The sequence below is a fragment of the Psittacula echo genome (genome assembly GCF_963264785.1).
Source record: "Psittacula echo genome assembly, chromosome: 13".
Taxonomy (NCBI): Eukaryota; Metazoa; Chordata; class Aves; order Psittaciformes; family Psittacidae; genus Psittacula; species Psittacula echo.
In genome coordinates, this window is record NC_137749.1 from 4,006,109 (window position 1) to 4,026,360 (window position 20,252).

General features: G+C 44.2%; 2 protein-coding genes across 2 annotated transcripts in view; one reads left to right on the top strand and one right to left on the bottom strand.

The window, feature by feature from the left end:
• Positions 1 to 1,580: 1,580 nt before the first annotated feature.
• On the bottom strand, positions 1,581 to 5,084 carry BRI3BP (BRI3 binding protein). The gene is made up of 3 exons (XM_080628785.1): positions 4,879 to 5,084; positions 3,909 to 4,011; positions 1,581 to 3,302 (listed from the first exon to the last, which is right to left on the bottom strand). The coding sequence occupies exons 1-3, from the start codon at positions 5,068 to 5,070 to the stop codon at positions 2,884 to 2,886; spliced, it is 714 nt and encodes a 237-aa protein (XP_080484911.1). The 5' UTR covers positions 5,071 to 5,084; the 3' UTR covers positions 1,581 to 2,883.
• Positions 5,085 to 11,209: 6,125 nt separating this feature from the next.
• AACS (acetoacetyl-CoA synthetase) overlaps positions 11,210 to 20,252 on the top strand; it is a gene marked incomplete at both ends in the record, with an annotated part of 40,664 nt that continues 31,621 nt past the window's right edge. The window contains 3 exons of the mRNA XM_080628825.1: positions 11,210 to 11,327; positions 14,257 to 14,360; positions 18,796 to 18,916. Coding sequence (XP_080484951.1) covers positions 11,210 to 11,327; positions 14,257 to 14,360; positions 18,796 to 18,916 — 343 coding nt within the window. The remainder of the gene's footprint in view (positions 11,328 to 14,256; positions 14,361 to 18,795; positions 18,917 to 20,252) is intronic.

The window sequence follows — 20,252 nt, forward strand, 5'->3', positions numbered from 1 at the left end:
GTTAGGCTGCCAGTGCCCAGGGCAAAGGCCTGGAGCTCCAAAATCCAGGGGTTTATCCCCATTTCTACCTCTGACTCTGGTGGGTTGGTCCAATTCTGCATCTCTGTTTACCCGCAGGTGACGGGGCACATCTCATGTCACTAGCAACCTGCTGTCACCAGGCCGAGCTCTAAAAACCAGAGCAGAACCTCGATGGATAAACTAGACGGCTTGGGATGGAAAATACTTGTAAAAGGTATTTACAAAAGTTGAAAGAGATTAAATACAATGCCACATTCATGTCCCGAAAGCGCTTTCACTACAGTGCATGTTTAAAAATACAGAGCTTTTTTAAAGTACATATATCGAAGATTAGATTGTGCTTTAACAAAAAAAATCATTACTTCTGAATTTGACTAACAAGAAAACTGAGTGCTGGGAAAAATACTGATTCAAAACACCCAATTTTATATATTCTGCTTTTCACATAACAATTCGCTATACATGGGATGCAAGTAAATATAAAAATACCTTTTTATTCAAGCAGCAGGGTGATCAAAATGAACAGTATTAATATAAGAGGGTTGGTTTTACAAAGCTAAGGTGATTAGAGTGAGACAGGGAGAAACTGTAATCCAAATCAACTGTTAGACAGTATTCTAAAAGAAATCTTTACCATAGACAACTCTTAATATAGAAACAAGTCAGTATTTGGAACTTTAACATTAAATATAGATTATGTAAAATACAATCTACACCAAACTGACTCATGTTCAGAGTCCTGAGGAAGTTGGTGGAGCCTCTCACATGAATGAGCTTTGGTCCTCAGGCCTCAAAACACCTGAAGACTTGACAAAGCTTTGCCAGTGGATTCCGAACTTCCAGGTTGGTGTTTCAGCCCAGTCCTCCATGCTTAGAGCAAGGAAAAGCGAGCTTATAGGGAAGACTCTGTAATACTATGGAAAATGAGCTATAAAAAGGATTATACTGTAATTGCCATTTTCAGCTTTGCCAAGCAGACTGTTTGTGGCTGCAGTACTTATCTGTTCACAGAAAGGTTTTACATTATGAAAAGCAGTTACTTTGCAACTCTAAATGTGCATGTCTTGAAAAAAAAAAATGGGGCGCAGGGGGGATTTATAGAGGAAATAAGAAATTAAAATGTATTACAACAGTGCCGACTGCATATGAACTTCAACCATGTTGAACTGAAGTGATCACAGTTTGGAGTAAAGGCCATTAACATGGATTTGAAAATAATCCCTCACATAAATGTCACACAGAGCCCAAATGAGATTAGGCAAGTAACACGTTTTAACAGCATTAAACTTCAGCAGAAAGAGAAAAAATAAACTCCCCCCACAGCTACATTCAGTGAAGCATCACATCCAACAAAAGCTCTACCCAGCGAAGCAAGAAGCTGAAGCCCAAGAGCCGAGCTGGAGCTGGCGCTCACAGGCGAAGCAGCACCTCCTGGTATTTGCTCCCCTTGCTTGTCAGCCAGGCCCTACCACAGGCCAGTTTTTGTTGCGTTTTTTCCTTTACTTGGTCATTTAGACATTATGGAATACATAGTTCTTCAGCTGTGGTCAATTTTACCCCCCATGATGCTGATACTGTGCTCATCACCATGGTTTAGCTGCTATCCCTCCCTCCCCTCATCTATACCTGCAGATGCCACACACGTTACATCACGTTCTGGCCTCTCTTCCCTGAGGTTACCTTTGTTTCAATGCATTTCAGCACACCTTACACAGGCAGTGGCAGCCTGCCAAGCCACTTAACTCTAAGGTTACAAATACATAGAATCCTTCAAAGTAAAATTGCTGCAAAGCTCCTGCACCCCTTCGAAACACAACCGTTTAATACACCCTTCTCATAAGGTGACTCACTTTCCCCAGAAGAGTGAGGACACAGACTTCAAGCAAAAAGCTCCTATAAAACTATTACAATTTTAGAAAAAAATCCGGATCTTCCTGAAGATAATTTATTGCCGCTTATTGGTCCTGAGAAAGCTTTAAGCAACAATACATTTGCAAGTGGTTTCACTGCTGCCTTTTTTGAGAAAGTATGTGGGTCCTGAGACTAAAAATCATGGTTTACTCTATGCTTGGAAAAATGCTTCACTGTGAATATCAAGTATGAATTACAATTTGCCACGCTACAACTCCTCCCTTTGTGTCAAGAGCTTTCCTTTCAGACACCAAATTAAAGTTCTCCAGATGAAATGCAATGAAATAATGCCACATGTGCGCTTCGCAATTCCTCCTGTGGGACTGGCATTAAAGAGCTTCAAATCTATGAAATCTTCCTTCTCCCTTATTCCTCACCTCCTATTAAAAGCCACGGCGTGAATTTTTTGGCCTGGATACCAGAAAATTCCTCATCTGATACTCTATGAAAGGCAACTTCAAGGCAATGAAAGAAGCCAACAATAAAACAAAAACAACTTTGGAAGAAAAAGAAACGTGGACCCACAGCAGTTACTTCTCAATGGAAGTGTTTGGTAGCTTATTTTTTTTTTGTTCTTTTTAACTTTTAAAGTGTCAAATTTGCATATGTTTTAGCTCAATTTCAATATCTGAAAGACTACTCAATTTGCTTTTATAAAAACTTTACAAAAGATGTTTTTAAATGCTTGTAAAAGTAAGCGTTTATCTACTGAGAAAATTCGAGTACTGGATAAAACTCTCTGAATATACAGCTGAAGTTCTTAAATGTGTTTTTTTTCCTACAAGTATAATGGCTGAGTGTATAATCTAGATAAATTAGTCTCACACATGATGAAAAGTTATAACTTTTGCACACTTTTTACCATGTGATGTTTTGTTGCTTTGTAACTTCAAACAAGACAGTGCTTAGGAATTTTCTAGAGCTGGTGTACAGTGGTCTATAGGGGCTGGTTCATTGGTTACTGCCTCTGTCCAGGTTCTCAATCAGCCGAGAAAGACGAATGTTCAGAAGTCTGATCTGGCTGTCGAGGTGGTCCATCTTCTCCTCAAGGCTGCTGTTGCTGTTTCTTCTCCAGTAAAATCCAACTGGCCCCGTCATGAAGTAGACTGCTACAACAAAGCAGAGAGGCAGGACGGCGTGTTCCGGGTCACCTTCATACTTCTGGAGGATGTACACGCACGAGAGAGTGAAAAGGGCCACCCTCGCAATCCAGAAGAAACGACCAAACAGCATGTGCAGGAGATAGAAGAAGAATCCAAGGAAGAGAGATAAAAACCAATAGGCGAGTAAAATGGCACCAATCAGTAGAAGAGCACGGGTTGGGCTGTTGGCAATTGCTGCTGGGCTGAAATAATGAGTCAGGTTGGAGGCTGAAAAACAAAGGGAAAGTCAGAGAGTATTAACGAGAACATGCCAAATGGTAATGGTAAAAACGCAACACAACGTCCAAGGGCCATGCAGCGGGGTCACAGCTCTGACTTTTCTAAAGGAAGGGGTAAAGCTACTTCATCCTTTTCTGGATGGACCTTCTTCAAATCCCTGGCTCAGCTCCAATGATGCAGTTGAACTAATTCCTTTAAAGTAAAGGTTCTTTAAAGACAAACTATTGCAGGGCCTAAGGTCAAAGCTCATACTGAGGCTAAAGGTCCTCTTTGTGAAAGTTATATTCTAAGGCTCTCAATTGTATCTTTCCTTCTTGTAGTCCTCCTTTATCTCCCTGCACTGTTCCTGGCTGCATGCATCTATGTAGCGATGATACAAAGAAACCACCCATGACTTGTAATGCCCTTTATAGACATGTACAGAAACAGAATAGCTAGTTTTAGACCTCTTGTTTGAAGGTAGCAATAGCAAAATCAAAGGCAAGTGAAGCAGATAGAGAGCACTGAGGAATGCTTAATGCAGCATGATAAAATGTTCTTGTCAACACTGGTACAGGCTGATAGAGCTCAAGAGTTAACAGGCATTACACTTACCATCAATTCCAAGAACATCTAACAAATCAGTCCATATTCTCCAGAATGTGTCCATTAATACATCCACCCCATTGACAAACCTCTCTGTCAGCCTTGAGAAAAACTGAGAAATAAAATTGAGAATTAAAGAAATGAAAATTCTCAGGTCCTTAAACATGCTTCCACTTCAAGACTTACTATTAGGAGAACTGTAACTCACTAAACATGAATTGCAGGCTATTTTGAAGTCCACAAAGAAAAAGAATGCTTTTTAACTTTGTGAATCATAAAGGTACTTATTACAACTGTCCTTATCCCGGGTATTTTGCCATGTAAATGTATATAATAACAGGATTTTTAAAGGCACTTTATTAGCTTTACCATTGTTCTGAAATTTAAATAAAACACTATTATTAGCAACAAAGATTGGTAAAGCAAACCAGAGAATTATTGAGCACCTGAGAAACATCCCGGGTATTTCACACAAATGTCTCAAGTGCATTTACAGGTCACTTTAACAGTATTTATTATTTCTTCCTCCTGGCTGAGGCAAGCAGGGCCAGAGGAAGGCAGAGGTCTGTCTGCTCGCATGCCTGATTCCCTGCAAGTTCCTCTGTGGCCCTACAAGCACAGGATGCTCCGCTGATGCAGACACATCATATTTCAATTGCAGGGCTCCTCAGCGACAGCGCTCTGCCCTGGCCGTCTCCCCCACCTAAATTAGCCTTTATTTAGAGATTTATTACATTAATATTTCTTGCAGTTTTCTCCGCATCATGCCTCGCCTCTCGTTTTTCCTCGCTCCAGCCGTTGGGCCGCCTTAGCCCGGGCTCGCACAAGAGGCGAGGCCGGTCCAAGCCAAGTACCGGCCAACGGCGGGGCTCTGCCTCACAGAATCTCCTGCTCAGCCCGGGGAGCAGCGGCCTGGGGAGAGAGCGCGAAGGGAAAGAAAGCGAAAGGTTTACGGTGGGGAAGCGGGCCGGAGCCTCACCTTCTGCAGGGCCCGCACGTTGTCCTCGCCGAAGAGGCCGCTGACGCCCTGGTAGAGGCCGCTGGCGGCGCGGCGGAAGCTGTTTTGCTTGTCGGCGCCCCGGCTCCGCGCTGCCCAAGCACCGGGTCCCGCCGTGCCGCCCAGCAGCAAGGCGAGGAGCAGCAGCAGCGCCGGCAGCCTCCGCGCCGCCATGGCTGCCCGCGCTGCACCCCGTGCCCGGCAGAGCCGAGATTGTAGCGCCGCCTAGAGGCCGCGCCGCGCAATCCGCGAGTGCACCGCCCCCTGCCCGCAGCCCCCTCCCCTTAAAGCGATGGAGTTACTAAAATCACAGCATGATCCTTTCGGTTGGAACGGGATATTCGAAGGCTTTCATGGGCGTCCATCCCCCCCGAGACAAACCATTCTGATCAAGTCTATGGCTGTTTCCAGCCTCAGAACAGCTTGCACCTGGGGTGAGCTTGTCCCTGTCTAAAACCAGTCCCAGTAGTTAACCTCTGCCAGTGTTCGATCGGGGACAGCATCTAGCCTGTTCCAGGCTCATTTTTGTATTTAATAATCCACCTGGCCAAAATGTTCCTTCCCTACTATGTAACCAGGATTTCCCATGCCTCAGCTTAGGACTCTTTGCTCTCCTGCTGTCAACGTGCACCTTCCAGAAGGTTCTGGCTGTGTTTTCTGCCTGGCTAAGTGTAGGCAGGGATATGGTCTTGCCTTTGCCCTTTCCAAGCACTCTCAGGCACTCTGTGCTTCAGCTCCCAGTCCTGCATCAACATCCACCTTGCAGCATGGAGCCTACACTTTGACATGCTGCTCCGGATGGATCTTGGGAGGGCCAGACCGAGGGGAAGGATCACACCCCTCGATGTGTGGGCTCTTACTATAAGAGCAGCCCAGGCTGCTGCTGGGCCACATCGCCAGCTCATGATCTTGGCCCCCAGATCCTCTCCTGTGGAGTTCTTAAATGATTCATGTATCTATTTGTGCTCTAAGACTCATCACAGTCTGTACACAGGGTACAGCCTTTCCTGCATGGGTCTCCTGAGGAGACTCCCAGGCGCAACCCCCAAACAACACAGGGAATGTAAAAGTCTGATCTCAAAAAATGACATCTTAACAACTGCCAGTCGAGGGATTCTGAAGGACCTCATCCCTTCACCCTTGAGAGGCTCTGACTCAGAGATATAAGCCAAAATTCAGCACAGTCAATGGTGTGACTCCCTCTTCCGACAGGTGGTGTGTTGATTTTTTCCTGACCAGGCTAATAAAAGACAGGTTGGGAAGAATAAACGAAACAACGTTATCTGCTCCTTCTGGGTAGTGAAACCCAACCAGGATGTTAGCAGAGTGAGGTAAGAATCCCCAGGAGATAGAAAAGTACTCTGCTGTCTTCAGAGCACGTTTGATTCATCATTCATTGACAGAAGCCTGAGTTAGACAAGACAGGAATACAAAGGCAGCAATATAAAAACAGATCCACAGGTTTGTGATGCTGATTGTGCACTGATAGATGATCCCATCTGAGGCAGAAAGGGTTTATTGAATTGCCCAACGGTAGTGCCCCCAAGGCATGGGGGATCCCAACGCCCTCCCCAGAGCTTCTCATTGTGCTCGGGATGGTGCAGGCAGTCCATGACCATGTCTGCACCCCATCCAGGATCTCTGCCCTCTCTGGCACATCTCTGCTTGCACTCACCCCTTCCCAGCGGCTCCCACAAAGTCAGGGGTGAAGCCTGTAACTCTCCCAGACACTAGAATAATTCTAGGTATCTCTATCTGATTCTGTAGCCCATGTCCTTGACTTTTAAACCTCATAAGCCCAGTTTCTGAGCAGTTGAGCAGACATCTAGAATACAGACATCTTTCCATGGCCTTTTTCCTAGTTTTAGTCTGGCCAAAACACTTATTTTCACATTTAGCAGAATGGCCAATACCTTTCAGCATTATTTATAGTTGGCTCTGAAAGGGTTGGGCCCAGATCCAGGAAGGTACTTAGGGTCCTACTTCATTTCAGTAGGACACAGATTCTTTATATATTTATAAATGGTGCTTTCATGTTTTCTTAAGGTGGTCCTGAAACTGCTGACATGTTAATACCTGTGTATATTCTGAAGTCTATCTCATATTCTTCCAAGACAGATTGATAACTGATGGCAGGTATTTTTGAGGCTCTTCTGAGGTTCTGCTCTCAGTGTCCTGCTGTGCCTCGACTGCCAGAGCATAGTAAAGTGTCCTCTTCTGGGGCATTTCTTGTGTGTAAAGAACCTTGTGGTATAAGACCATGATAGTAATGTCATTAACTGTAGTGAGTGATGTTTTCTGTGCCAGTTATAACTCCTCAATTTGCTTACAGCTGCATGGCCATCTCTAGGTCCCTATTTGCTGTTTCTGGTCTGATGAGTCTTGTTTCTGTGAATTTGGGGACATTCCTATTTCTCAACATGAGTTTCTGTCATGGTATCCCCTCAAAATCACTTCTGCAGTGCTTCTTGTTTCTTTCATCCATTCTTTACCGAGGCTCAGAGGCCTATTTCAATGGCTGCCTTTGGGAGCCTGAGCTCAGGGTTGTCCTTCATATGAGGTCAGGATAACTTGGGAATCTGCCCTGGTATTTAATTGACTTCCTGACCTGTCTCAATGAGCCTATTTCAGGTACATTTACCTCTCCAAATCCACAGCTCTTATGAAATTACACAAGTACTTCACCCTTCTTGTTTAAATAAACGAAATCACATCTGCTCAAAGAGTACATTGCATCACGACATGAAATACTGATCTCAGCCACACTGAACTTTATAATTAGGACAACTAAGGTTTCTAGAAAGATCCACTGATGAGGGCCTACAAAAGAAGTATGTGTACTTCTCTGTCTCCTGGTCTGCACTAGAAGCTGTGTAAGGTGTCTTACTCAGATATAGGCATTTAACAACAATCTGAACAGTATTTATATTAATTGTGTTCTTCTAGAGTCAAGGTTTTAGCAGATCATAGGGCTCACTCATTTTAAATCATCTTTTATGCTGAAAAAATGGTGTAGCCCTAAAGAAATCCAACTGGTGTTACTGTGGACCAGTCCTTAACTTCACAGACCCTTATTGTTGGCTTTACTTCATCTCACAGCCTCAACTTGTCCACTAGTTTTTGCTGCTAGCCCTGTGAGGGTTTTCTTGCATTGTGTCACTGCTTCTTTTCCTTCTCCTTCTCCTTCTCTTTCTGCAACTGCTTTTGATTTTGACACCTGGTTACTTGCACTCCTGACACAACACAGAGGTTGATGGCCACTCTGAATATAGATTAGATTTCCTAATCCAGGTGATCAATGGACACAGATTGCTGTGAGTTATTATCAGGAAACTTCTCTCACAGGTCCCTGCATTTCAGCATTTGCTTTAATTTCACAGACTGACTGCACAGACAAGGTAGTGCCATCATCATCATTATTACTGTTAATCGGTTCTGCAGCATCTTTTGAAGGGCCCCTAATCTAATCTAAAGCAGAAAACACGATTTAATTTTCAACCTATTATTGCCATTAGTAGGTATAAAGCAAGGCTTCAAAAGGTTTCCAAATGGTCCATTCCAGTTAATCTTATTCAGGCTGGTTTCCTCCAGCTATCCTAATCTAGTGTCCAAACTATTTTTCTAGTCACTGCAGTCCTCTTAATGCCCATTTTCTCATTAAAGGCTTGTTTAATCTTTATTCATTTTTCTTCCAATTTTTCCACTTTTGAAAGAAGGAAAAACTGATCTGGATAAGGCACAACCAGAACGTGAGCAAGAAACATGGAGGCATAACCCACTCTAATAAAGCCTGCAATAGTAAAACTGCTGTTAATAAATTTGAAGCTCTGTCAGGCTTTCCTAAAAGCTCAAGTTTTTCTCGTTAAATTCCCAGCGCACCCCTTCCTCCTTGAACAAGTGGGTCAGTCCATTTTAAACCATGCATTTTTCAGCTCAGCGAGAGGGTTTTTCGGTCTCTTCTCAGGTGATTTGGTTGCACATTTTCTTTTTAGAGGCACAGGTTGCATTGGGAGAAGGAAAAATGCTCGTTTGCGGTGCTTTTATAGCTTAAATCGGGAAACACCTGCACCGCACAGGCCCGACGCCGGGCTCTCCTCAGCGCTGAGGGGAATCACAGAGGGACCCCACCCCGACCGCCGAGCAGGATAAGAGCTCTCCTCCTATTGGGCACACCTCCTCCTGATCCGGTCTCTCATTGGCTGGAAGAGATATGCGTTTGCAAAACCTTTGCGCCAATTGGTTCTTGAGCGTGTCAGCTCTTTCACCGTCAGCTCAGCCGCGAGGAGCGCGGGCACTGGGCTGATGTGGGGCCAGGCGCACGGCAGCCAATCAGGCGCGCCGGCGTCGCGACCGCCGTGCGCCGCGCGGGATCCGTCCGCAGCGCCTGAGGGGCGGTGGCGGTGCTTGACTTCGGCAGCGAAGGGCGGGCGGGAAGCGGCGGGCGATGACTCCCTCGGGGCAAGGAACTGAGGGCGAGGAGCGGTCTCAGAGCGGGGCTGGATAAATTAAAGTGAGGTAAAAATGGGACGTGGCAGGTTTGATTCCAGTTCTCGCATCGAGCCCGCTGGCCGGGGCAGGTTCACCAGGTGTCAGGTGCAGCTGTGAGGGAGCTGTGGAAAACCTGATGTAAAGCTCAGGTGGACCCTCCCGAGCAGGAGAGGCTGCACATCAACCGTGTGTGAAGAGATGCATGGGGCTAGGCCTGCCCTGGGCATCCCTAGCAGAGGGCTGTGGTGTGGGGCGGGAGGCAATGCCCTCATGACATCTGACCCTGGTCAAACCTGACCCTGGCAGCTGCCCAGCAATACTCTGTGTGCCAAACCAGTATATATATCTCCACATTGGCTAACACTGTTGTCGCAGTAGATGTCTTCACAACCCAAAGGGCAAAAACCAGAAGTCACCTTTCCCGTGGGTGTGCAGAGATGGAGTTTGTAAATAGTTTCTCTCCACCACAAGCCAGCTGTAACAGCAAAGCCTGTGGGGCTGGGGCACAGTCATCATGCTCCTGTGCTGCCCGTGGGGCTTTGGCAGGGTGCCTGTGCCATTGATTTCACACCTCCACTGACCCCTCTGAGCACAGCTGCCAAGGCAAGGGAGGTGTGTAGAAGCAAATAAAGTGCTCTGATTCCTCCTGCAGCCTCTCCATGTCCTCCAGGCTCTGAAGAGTTATTTTTTCATGCTTCTATGCAAGGTCTATCTTGGGGCAAATAGAAATTGTTCAAATCATGTTGCCACAGCCTCCAAATTTGATGCAGTTTTACTTCAGCAGCACAAAGATCTACATGAAATTCATAGCAATTATACTACTATGTACTACACATGTTTTACTTTCATATTTACACTCTATGCTTGTATAATTTGCCTCCAAATTCGGCTTTTTTTTCGAGGCTTCTATGAATTAGAAGGGAAATCACGACCTTGACAGTCACAATTGCGTAAGCAGCATGCACATGCTGTGGTTTGGCCGCTGTTACCGAGTGCTTCGTGCTCTGTTACCACTGATTGCTGCCCGGGCTCGGTGGTTGTCAGAGCTCACGTTTTTAGAGATGAGAATCAATGGATTTTAATCCGAGGTGTGAGGCACGCAGGCAATGGGTGTAACGGCTATAGTCTGGCTATGGAGAACCTGTTTCTTGCCTCAGACACTGCCAGCGGGAAATTCTGTGTGAGGTAGGAACAAGTGGTGGTGATTTCGCAGAGATGTTGTTGAAAGCACTAAGAGATGTTCCCTCCATGGTGTGGGCACCGCGCTCAGTGACCTTTAGAGGTGGCTGGGCCCGAGCGACGGGGCTGGGCTGCCCGCAGCGCCCCGGTGGGAGGGAGCTGTCACCGGCGGGAGCACGGCCGTGTTCTACCGCTTAACCCCGTTAAACGGTTCCTGTCATGGAGCAGGCCGGGGATCCGGTGCGGGACGCGGTCACTCGGCGGGAAAGGCCTCGAGCCGCCGCTACCTGAGGGGAGAGACCCCAGCGGCCTGAGGGGTCCTCTCCGCGGCCGGTCCCCATTCATTCCCCCGCTCTCCTGAGGCAGCCGGAGCGGGGACCCTGCACTCTCGACCCTTCCCCGCCGCTCCTCCGGGCTCACCACCCCTCCGCGGGTGGGGCCGGGGCGCAGCGCCCCGCACTCTTTTCTCTCCGCGGAAGGTTACGGCGTGAGGTGACTGGGCGGGGTCGGCGACGCTTAAAGCTCCCGCCCGGGGGAAGGACCGCGTAGTTCGGGTGGGGGCGCAGCGAGGGGGGGGGGTGTGGGGGTTGTAGCTGGAGGGACGGCTGCTCGTTCGGTTTAGCTCCGCTCCTCTGCCACCGCCGCCATGTCTCGGGAGCCCGAGATCATGGAGTCGCAAGTGATGTGGGAGCCTGACACGAAGCGCAACACCCACATGGACCGGTTCCGTGCCGCCGTAGCCAGCAGCTGCGGGCTCCGCTTGGGTGAGCTCTGGGCGGGCGGGGAGGCCCTCGGGCTCTGCTTGGGCCCTGCTCTGGCTGTGGGATTTAAAGGGGGGTTCTGCTGCTTTGAGAATGGTGTTATCGTGGGTTTGTGATAGGGCTGTTTGCCCCTACCCCAGGGAGGTGGGCAAGGTGCCCGCAAGGTGTTTGGCCATCCCACATCTGCCTTAGGTTAGGAGGAGGCAAAGTGGTCCAGGCTGTAAGTTGGATGCTCTGCTTGTGCCTCATGTAGAGGCCTGTGGTGCAGCATTTTGCTTAGTGTGAAAGGTACATGCTATTGGGAAATGCAAACAGCCTTATCTGTTACTGGTGCTGCTGCTGGATGTCAGCCTGGGCAGCATCGATGTTGGTACATGCTGTGTGCTCCTGTCTGCTTCTCTGTGGTGTTGGGGCCCTGCTTGCAGGGATTTTCAGCGTGAGCAGCAAAGCTGAAGTGACTTAATGTTTTAAGGGGATGTGGAAGGAAAAGATTGCTGCCATCATGACTGTGAAGTTAGTTTAAGCTTTAACGATAATACGATGCTCTAACAGCATATGTGTGTGAGGCTTGAGTTAAAGCTGTGTTTATCTTTGTTTATGAAGCAAGTCAAACTTTGGCTGTGTGGGCTCATTTGTGGCATGAACCAGGTAAAGTTCAGTGCATGTGGGGCCCAAACCCTCAAATTCTTATTTGATCGCTTCATGCTGGCCTCTCCCAGCATTTGGGGACCAGGTGGCTTGTGTGGCTTTCCTATAGTAATTCTTCTAGTGAGGAACGAAGAGAGTATTTTTGGCAAGTGGCCTGACAAGTTTGTCAGTCCAGTATAAATGTGTCTGTGGTATAAGCAGAGGCATTCTGGAGTAGTAGCAATATACATAGTGTTTCTAGCAATTCATGTCTGGAAAACAATTAGGAATGTCAGTTGGAAACTTACTATGTAAGCAAGCCAGGTTGTTATCTTGGCTGCTGGGGGATTTCCCATTTGAACACATATATAGCACCTAACTCTCCTAGTACATAGGAAGCCAATTACTACAGGATTTTAGTCAGCTCCTGAGCAGAAATGTTATTTAACTGGCACTCATAAACATTGAATGCAGTTTCAGATGTGCTGCCCATGTTTATGGCTGTAACAACTAGAACTCTTTTCACCCCATTTAGAAGTGGCCATCTCCATTCAAAAGTGGATTCCTGTTCATATATAGAAACCTTTGTCAACTTCCATTACATTTGAACTGATGATCATTGGTCTGTGTGCTGTTCCACAACAAAGAATGGATTCTTTATGTGACATTAAGATGTGGATTTGCTGAGAAGAGCTGAGGGTACTATAACCTTTTAAACAGCATGCTTCTGCCCAATGCTGAAGATGTAGTAACAAGATGCAATGTTTAATTGCTGAATAACAGGCTTTTGCCCTTAAGGACTTGCATGCTAAAGCTTATTTGGGGACAAACTGTATAGAGAAGATAGAACAAACTGTTCATACTGTAAGAAACCAAGTTAGTGGTGACTTGTAGGGTTTTTTTGCCTTTATCAAGTGATTTGGACCATGTGGTACGATTGGTTTTTGGAAGAGGAGGTGGGAACTTGAACATTTCTTTGGTAAAGTCTTATCCCCACACCACAAACCCACTGATGTGCACTTTATGGAAGAGTGGTGGAGTGTAAAAAGAGAACATAGGAGGCTGGGACTGAGGCAACACGTACGCAAAAGCTGAGCTATGGAGTGGCGTCTTTGCCTCTGCTTCTACTATGTCAATACTACATATTGAGTAATCTAACACTGATGGAAAAGACTGAGTGGACTAAGATGTGAAAGGGGCAGACAGGGTGGGGAAGCAGCTGTTGTGATCAAGTGTGAGTAACAGTGTCTAGATCGTTTTGAATACTTTTCTCTTATAAATCTGGAAGATGTCATTGTAAGAAGAGGATGCAAAGATGACTTCTGAAGCAGTCAGCTGGACAACAGGATGACAAACCAAAGATAATTGGAGAAAATGACTTCAAGTGGTTTAGCTGAAAGCATCAAATAGGAAACAGTTGGCAGAGCAGGAAACTGTTACTACTATCACTGATGGCAGATATTCATATCTAAATTGTCTGTTGGCACAGCTTCAGACAGCATGGATGTGACTTGGGAATGTTACTTTTAAGTTGCTGCTGAGGAATTGGCTTCAGTTATTCATACCTGAAATGGTTTTACATGCAAATTCAGTATTTAGTTTGAATTGTGAGGGTTTGGTGTGCATTTTTCAGGTTACTTATCTGTCTCACAGTCATGTAAGGCTTAAACTGCTCACTCCCATGTTTTTGATGCCAGGTCGTGGTTTTAATATCTAGCTAATAAACATCTTATTTCATTTCATTGATGCTGTTTTAGCTTGAAAAGATAAGAGGTCTGACAGACTGCAGCTTATTAAGGAATAATGCATGCTTCCTTTGTAATAGTGCTGTTGATGTTAAATGAATGCATCTACTCTCCATGTTACCTTGTCTTTGGCCCTGGGCTAGAACCACACATCAAATGTCAGGAAGGCTCGTTTATCTTCTGCTGTATGGAAGCATCATGCTATTGATAAGATAGGAAGTGGAAGTGTCAGCAAGCTGGTCTCTATCCTGTTGTCTAATCCTCAGTTTCACTAATGGCCCATAGATGTTGCACAGAGCTATTAGAAAAGGTGTCTATCTCTGTGGTGGTAAATGGCTTTTAACAGGTGAAAAGATGCCATCTGTTCAGTTGTTCAAGTAGACTTATTTCTGTTGATGCTGTAGTCAGTTGCCTTGAACAGAAGTGATCTACTCTGTGTCATCAGTTGTAGCTTACTGGTAGTTTTAGCCACAAATACTATTTATCTGGATATCCCTAACTGTAGTTTGTCTAAATTCCTGTAATTATCTGCATAATGCTAACATATTTATTACTTCCAGCCAACTATGATGACTTATACCAGTGGTCAGTGGAATCCTTCTCAGACTTCTGGGCAGAATTCTGGAAGTACAGCAACATTGTATGTTCTCGCCTGTATGATGAGGTAAGTGCTGCTCTTAAACAGTCAACTGCAACACAAAGGGGAAATAAACCAGTTTTACAATCTTTAGACCTGTTCCTGGAACCTTTGAAAGTGATATGAAGTATCTGCCAAGTGTATAGTCCTGAATTTCCTTATGTGGTGGATGGTGGTGTTCTGTTGCTGGTGACTTCAGGGTAGTGAAATCCTCAAGTTCTGTTGTCCTAAAGAATTGTGCTGTCGTGTCCCTGTGGCCGTGTGCTCTTGCATACCTTGGCAGTCCTGGCTGTTTGTGAGGAGTGTATTGATATACTGCCTTCTGCTTTAGGGTTATGCTGGTAGAATATCTTGATTTTGTAAGTGCTGGCATGCAGTCAAGTTCCTGTTTGCTCCGTGAGTTGCTTCACTGATATGCACACCTGTTAAACTCTGGCTTTGTAGAACTGGTTGTGGAAGTCTCTGCAGCCAGATGTAGGCTTGAAAAATCTCTGAGGGTGTTGTGGTAGTGGTTAAATGCAATCACAGGTTGAATCCCAATTCATGCCACAGTGTTGCTCTGAGATAAAGGTGATGTTGAAGCTCTTGCAAACGGAGAGCAAAACTGCAGCCCTTGCACAGTCTGTGTGTAGGATATCAGCATCACCCTGTGGTTTTCCATCTGAGGAAGATGTTGGACTAATTACTTTCCTGGACTTAGTAGAGAGAGGGCTGGACTTCTATCTTAATCCCTGGAGGCCATCTGTTCCAAGAACACTCAGAATACTGGCTGTTCTGCAGAGGGAGCTGGTAAGTTTCTTTTGGTTTTTCTTGTCTTGCAAATTCCTGTACTACCCTATAGTGGTTCCTTCTGCTGTGAAACTGCATGCTCAGGTGTCTTAATGTGACTCACTCTTTAGGAGGATGAATTCATCAAGAATATAAGGGCCAGTTCTTACTGTCTTTAAGAACTATCCTGTAATAACTACTATGAGTGTGCAGTCCAAAGGCTGTAAACGCTTAACCTTTTCTCTTGTCCTGTAGATGGTAGTTGAGAACCTGGCCAGGTTGTATTTGGCTACTGTCGTATTTTCTCTACATATTCTGTGCTGCTAGCAAGATTTTTTTCTAAATTTCCACACGAATGCATATTGTCCTGAGCAAGTAATTCAGAGGAGCTGCATCAGGAGCTATTCTCCTGTGTATTTGTTCTGAGCAAGCTGCACAGCAATACTTTTTGTTCTCTTGCCTTACAGGTCTGGTTCTTCTGGAAGTCTGTCCCTTCAGACACTACCAGTGGCTGATGGGAATGGATACTGAAGCAGGCAATAGTGGCCTGGGATGTTTACTGAGGATGAGAAGCAAGGAGATGGAGAAGTCTAGGAAGGCTTTAACTAGACTGCTTTGAGCTTCTAGGCCTCTGCATGCCTATTCTACAGTGGTCTTTCTATGATGTGAGATCTTAAGCCAGGGAGGTAGTCAAGCTGACAGACAAGTACTGCAGAAGATGCTTGACTCACTCTTAATGGCTACTGCTGTTTGCCTCTCCATTCTCTGTGTCAACACAGTGTCAGCTTCAAGGCTTGACTCCAGCTTTCCTGAGCCTCAAAGCTGAGTTGTAGTCCCTACCATGGGTCTGTTTCTATTACATGTCAGAAGAAAGGCTGGTAACAGTAACTGAGCTGTTCTGTGCTAGCTGAAGAGTTGAAAAGTTTGAAGTGTCTAAAATTCGATGCCTGCTGCTTGTTGGAAGTGAGCATTATGCTTTGAGGAAAATAAAATTTTTCATCAACTGGAGCTGACTCCTTTGTTCACAGCCTGTGAAACCGTTTCTACTTTTGCAGGTCATTCCAAGAAACAATAAGATCTTGTGTGTGTATATAATAGACAGCTAGTGTTTTATTGAAACTTAGTAAAGGATTTAAGTATTTGAAGACATGTTCATCACTATAGTAGGTGATATCTATGCCACTTCTGAAAAGAACAAAGGTACTTGCAGTGTGCAAAACTATACTGGCATTATATATGCTATATATATGCTATACTGGCTACACAGCATTAGTGCTGTTATGTCAGATTTAAGTAGCTGTTGATTTTAAATGAGGAATGTAGTCTGAACTTACTTATGCTACAAGAAGCACCTAACAGCCATTGTTCCTGCAGAGGAGCTGCTTTGAGCATTCTTACAGTGCTTAGTCTCTAGCTTTTCATGAAGCATGCTCTTTTGCTCTTCAGGTCTTACAGAAGATTGCACGTACCACAGTAAGGCAAAGGTTATCTGTCTCACAGTAGTGGTGAGATTAATTCTCAAAGGTATAGCTTCTGTTTAGGATAAGCAGAATCTGAGCCACAATTATGCATGGTTATAGCACAACTAGCGAGCCACTTGAAGGAGGGGAAATACAGTAGATATATCCTTTGTCCACATCTCTAATGTGATGCTTATTTGTAGCTCCTGAGGTTTGGGAAGCAGTCATTTATTAGCTGCTGAAAAGAGCAATTGTAGAACAGGAGCACAACTGATATTTGGCATGTTCACCTACCCCACAAATTGTTCTTGTGTGCCTTTGCTGCTGTGAGTAGGAGTAAAGCCTTACTCATTAAATGAGGACTGCAGTCAGCAGTGCTGTAGACTGCACTTAGTTCTTCTGGACTTGGTGAGCATTTGTTGAACTGTGTGAGGTGAAATGTTTGCAAAGCTCTGCATTTTCATAGACTTACTAGAGCTGAGATTATTAAATAACTAGCAGACCTTGAGTTTGTGTTGCTTGCTGAGAACTTGCATCTGTGGGGATGTTCATAAGACAAGAGTGCCACCACCTAAGAGATTGGGCTTAAGTAGGAGTCATAGGTGTTACCTGAGTAGAAAATAATTGAGCATCAAGTATGCAAGTCCAGCACTTTATGCTACTGGAGCTATTCAAATGGGTATTCTCCTTCAGTGAAAAAGTTGGGGTCTGTTAGATGTTGTCCTGGGAAAATCTGAAAACATTCTACTCATTTCAAGCTAAGGAAGTCAGTCCTGAGTCAGTTCTGAGTGTCTTCTAATTACTTCAGTAATATATGTATTATATATAAAAAATATAACAAATTCTGCAGCCTGAGTTGATAAACTGTAAATGTTGTGTATCCCATTTGTCCCATTTTTAGGAAGTTAATTTGAAATAAAGTAATATAGTAGAGCACTTCCACGTAAGCCTTAACTTCTAACACTGCCTCCAGTGATACACACACTGCACATCTCAAAGCACAAAAGTATTAGGTTTTCTGGAATGGGAGTTATTTTGAGTTCTCTCTGGCTTTCAGAAGAGGCTTTCACTTGGGCTGGAAGAATGCTGTTTCTGTAATGCATGTGCAGTCCATGAGACAACCTCAGGGTGTAAGCTGAAGCTTTCAGAAACACAACTCTACAATGAAGCTTGAATTTACAAATACATGTGCTACTGGGCAATTGAGTTGCTAAATAGTGGGGCATTGTGGAAGGAATAGCAAATTCCTTTGTGGCTAATGTGAAGGGGCTCTTTACCTATCACTTATTAAAGGCATAGTCTTTATTGTGACTTAATCAAGGGGTAACTTACTTTTTTTGAGGTTTAATTAGTTCAAGATGTTTCTATTAGTTCAATATTTTTCTATTGCACATATCTTTGTGATTTAATTGCATTTATCAGTTCTTTGCCTATCCTAGCCCTAAATGGAGAATTATTAAGTTATTGAACTCTCTTTTTAGGAAACATCAAATCAAGGGTGGTAGAAATATGCACTCTTGCAGTTTGTGATACAATATTTGTTAGTTGAGGTTAGTAGTAATACTTCTGCACTCTGGAGGAAGCTGTGGAGTACTTACATGTGTACTGCAACTTAATCCTAAAGTGGAGAATTGGAATAAAAAGCTTGAACTTTTTAGTTACATTTTACTATACAGGTCACTTGTTTAGTCTAGAGTTGTTTGGAATTCCCATTGTCTAAGTTCCTGATGTTGGTCTCTGTGTCTTGTGATTCATGTTGGGAAAAAATGGGTACTCACACCTTCCTGTGCTTTGATTTTTATAAGAGGGAGGCTGGAGTGTATCCTGATAAAGAGCTACAAAACCGTATAGCTCAGTCCCTGTTTGGGACATTCCCAGATCCAAAACCCCAGCATGCTCCGTGGTTTGTGTGTATCTTGTCGTCTGGATGTAGTCGTACTGGTTTGCTTCACTTGTGTAGTTAAGGCTAGTCTGTGGGTAGAATTGTCAGTGGGAAGATGGTTTTAGTGTTGTTGTAATGATGTCTTTACTTGTGAGAGTTGACAAATAATTAGTCATTCTAGGCCTGTAATTACAGGATCTAGTATCTGTGTTTGCCATCTGTAGGCTAGGAGAAATTATTCTTGCCTAATAGCGTATATAAAGAGCTTGGAATTAGTTAGCTGATTTCTGTGTAGTGCTTTGAAAAATGATATCACAGGTTTCCAGGAGTATATCTGTATCTTATTTTTCAGGTGGTTGATACATCCAAAAGCATCGTAGATGTCCCGGAATGGTTTAAAGGCAGCCGTCTGAACTACGCAGAAAACCTTCTAAGGCACAAGGACAATGACAAGATTGCACTGTATGCAGCAAGTAAGAAAGAATTAACGGCTTGTATTTATAGTTCACAGGACTAGGCCTTATAAAACAGCACTTGTTTATATGAAACCTTGAGATAAACTGGCTTGAGTAGGGACAAAAGAGGAAAATGAAGTCAGTAATTCTGCAGAATTACAGCTTACTTACAGCTGTAAGTACTTACTTACAGCAAGTAACAGCAAAACGTGCTCTGGGAATATAGGTAGTTCTGAAAAGTGCTTGACAAACTAAATGAAGTTTTCTTAGAATGGGTTTATCTGCATTAAGGTGGTGGGGCTCATGCTGTGTTTAGCATCACTCAGTATTTGAGCTATTACTTCACATTTGTCATGAACACTTGTCTAATGCTTGCCTTCAGGAAGTATTTTGACACTGTTGCTTGATACTGTACTTCCCATGCTCCTCCTATGCCTAAGATAAATTTAGGAATGCTAAGTACTACATGAGGTGTAGGTGGAATTAACTCTGGTTTTGACAGTACAGAAAGGAATGACAGTTACATGCATGGGAGACTTGGAATTTCACCTTTCTGAAACACTAAAGCTCAGTCTGAAATTTTTGTTACTGTGGAGAAGATTTAAGTCACAAAATCTGGGAATACTCATAATTAGGATGGCAATGTTAAGACAAAGTCCCTTCCCTATGTCTGCTGGCTTTGGTAGCTTAAATAAATTGTTCTGGTCTGTTAGACGGGATAGGCTTCTGTGCAGGTGTGTGAATCCTTCCTTAGGGAGCTACATTTTCAGCTTCCCTTTCGCTGGACCTAATCCTTAACATAAGACTGACCAAGCAGTGGTGGTGCTTAATAGCTTAACAATAAACAGTGAAGACTCGCAACTCATTAGCAGTAAAAATTATGCAGAACTGTAGATTGTTTGCTTTTAGGTATTAAAAGTGTTAGTTTCTGATTTCTGATGTATGGAGATCAGTTTCTGAGTTACATGTGTATTACTGTTGTTCTGATAACTGTTTGAAAACAATGGGAGGCAATTATCTTCTGTAAATTGACTGGAGAAAAGATATTTATCAGTTGCATTTTACTCCTTAGAAGTACTGAGAGAAACCTCTCTGATCATATACATATAAACCCATACACATATATAAAAACATATGCACACATATATAATCAGCTAGCAGTTCAGAGAGAATGGGAAAATCTGTGACTCAGTTTTGGTGTCATAAGAATTGATCTGGTAAAGTCTGATAGGAGTGAGGCTTGTAACAGAAAGCTGGCTTCGAAGTGATGAACTCATCACTCTCAAATTTGAGACCATTAGAAAAGCTGCTTATTTATTATTGAATGGAAAAAAAAATCAACATAGTTACATAC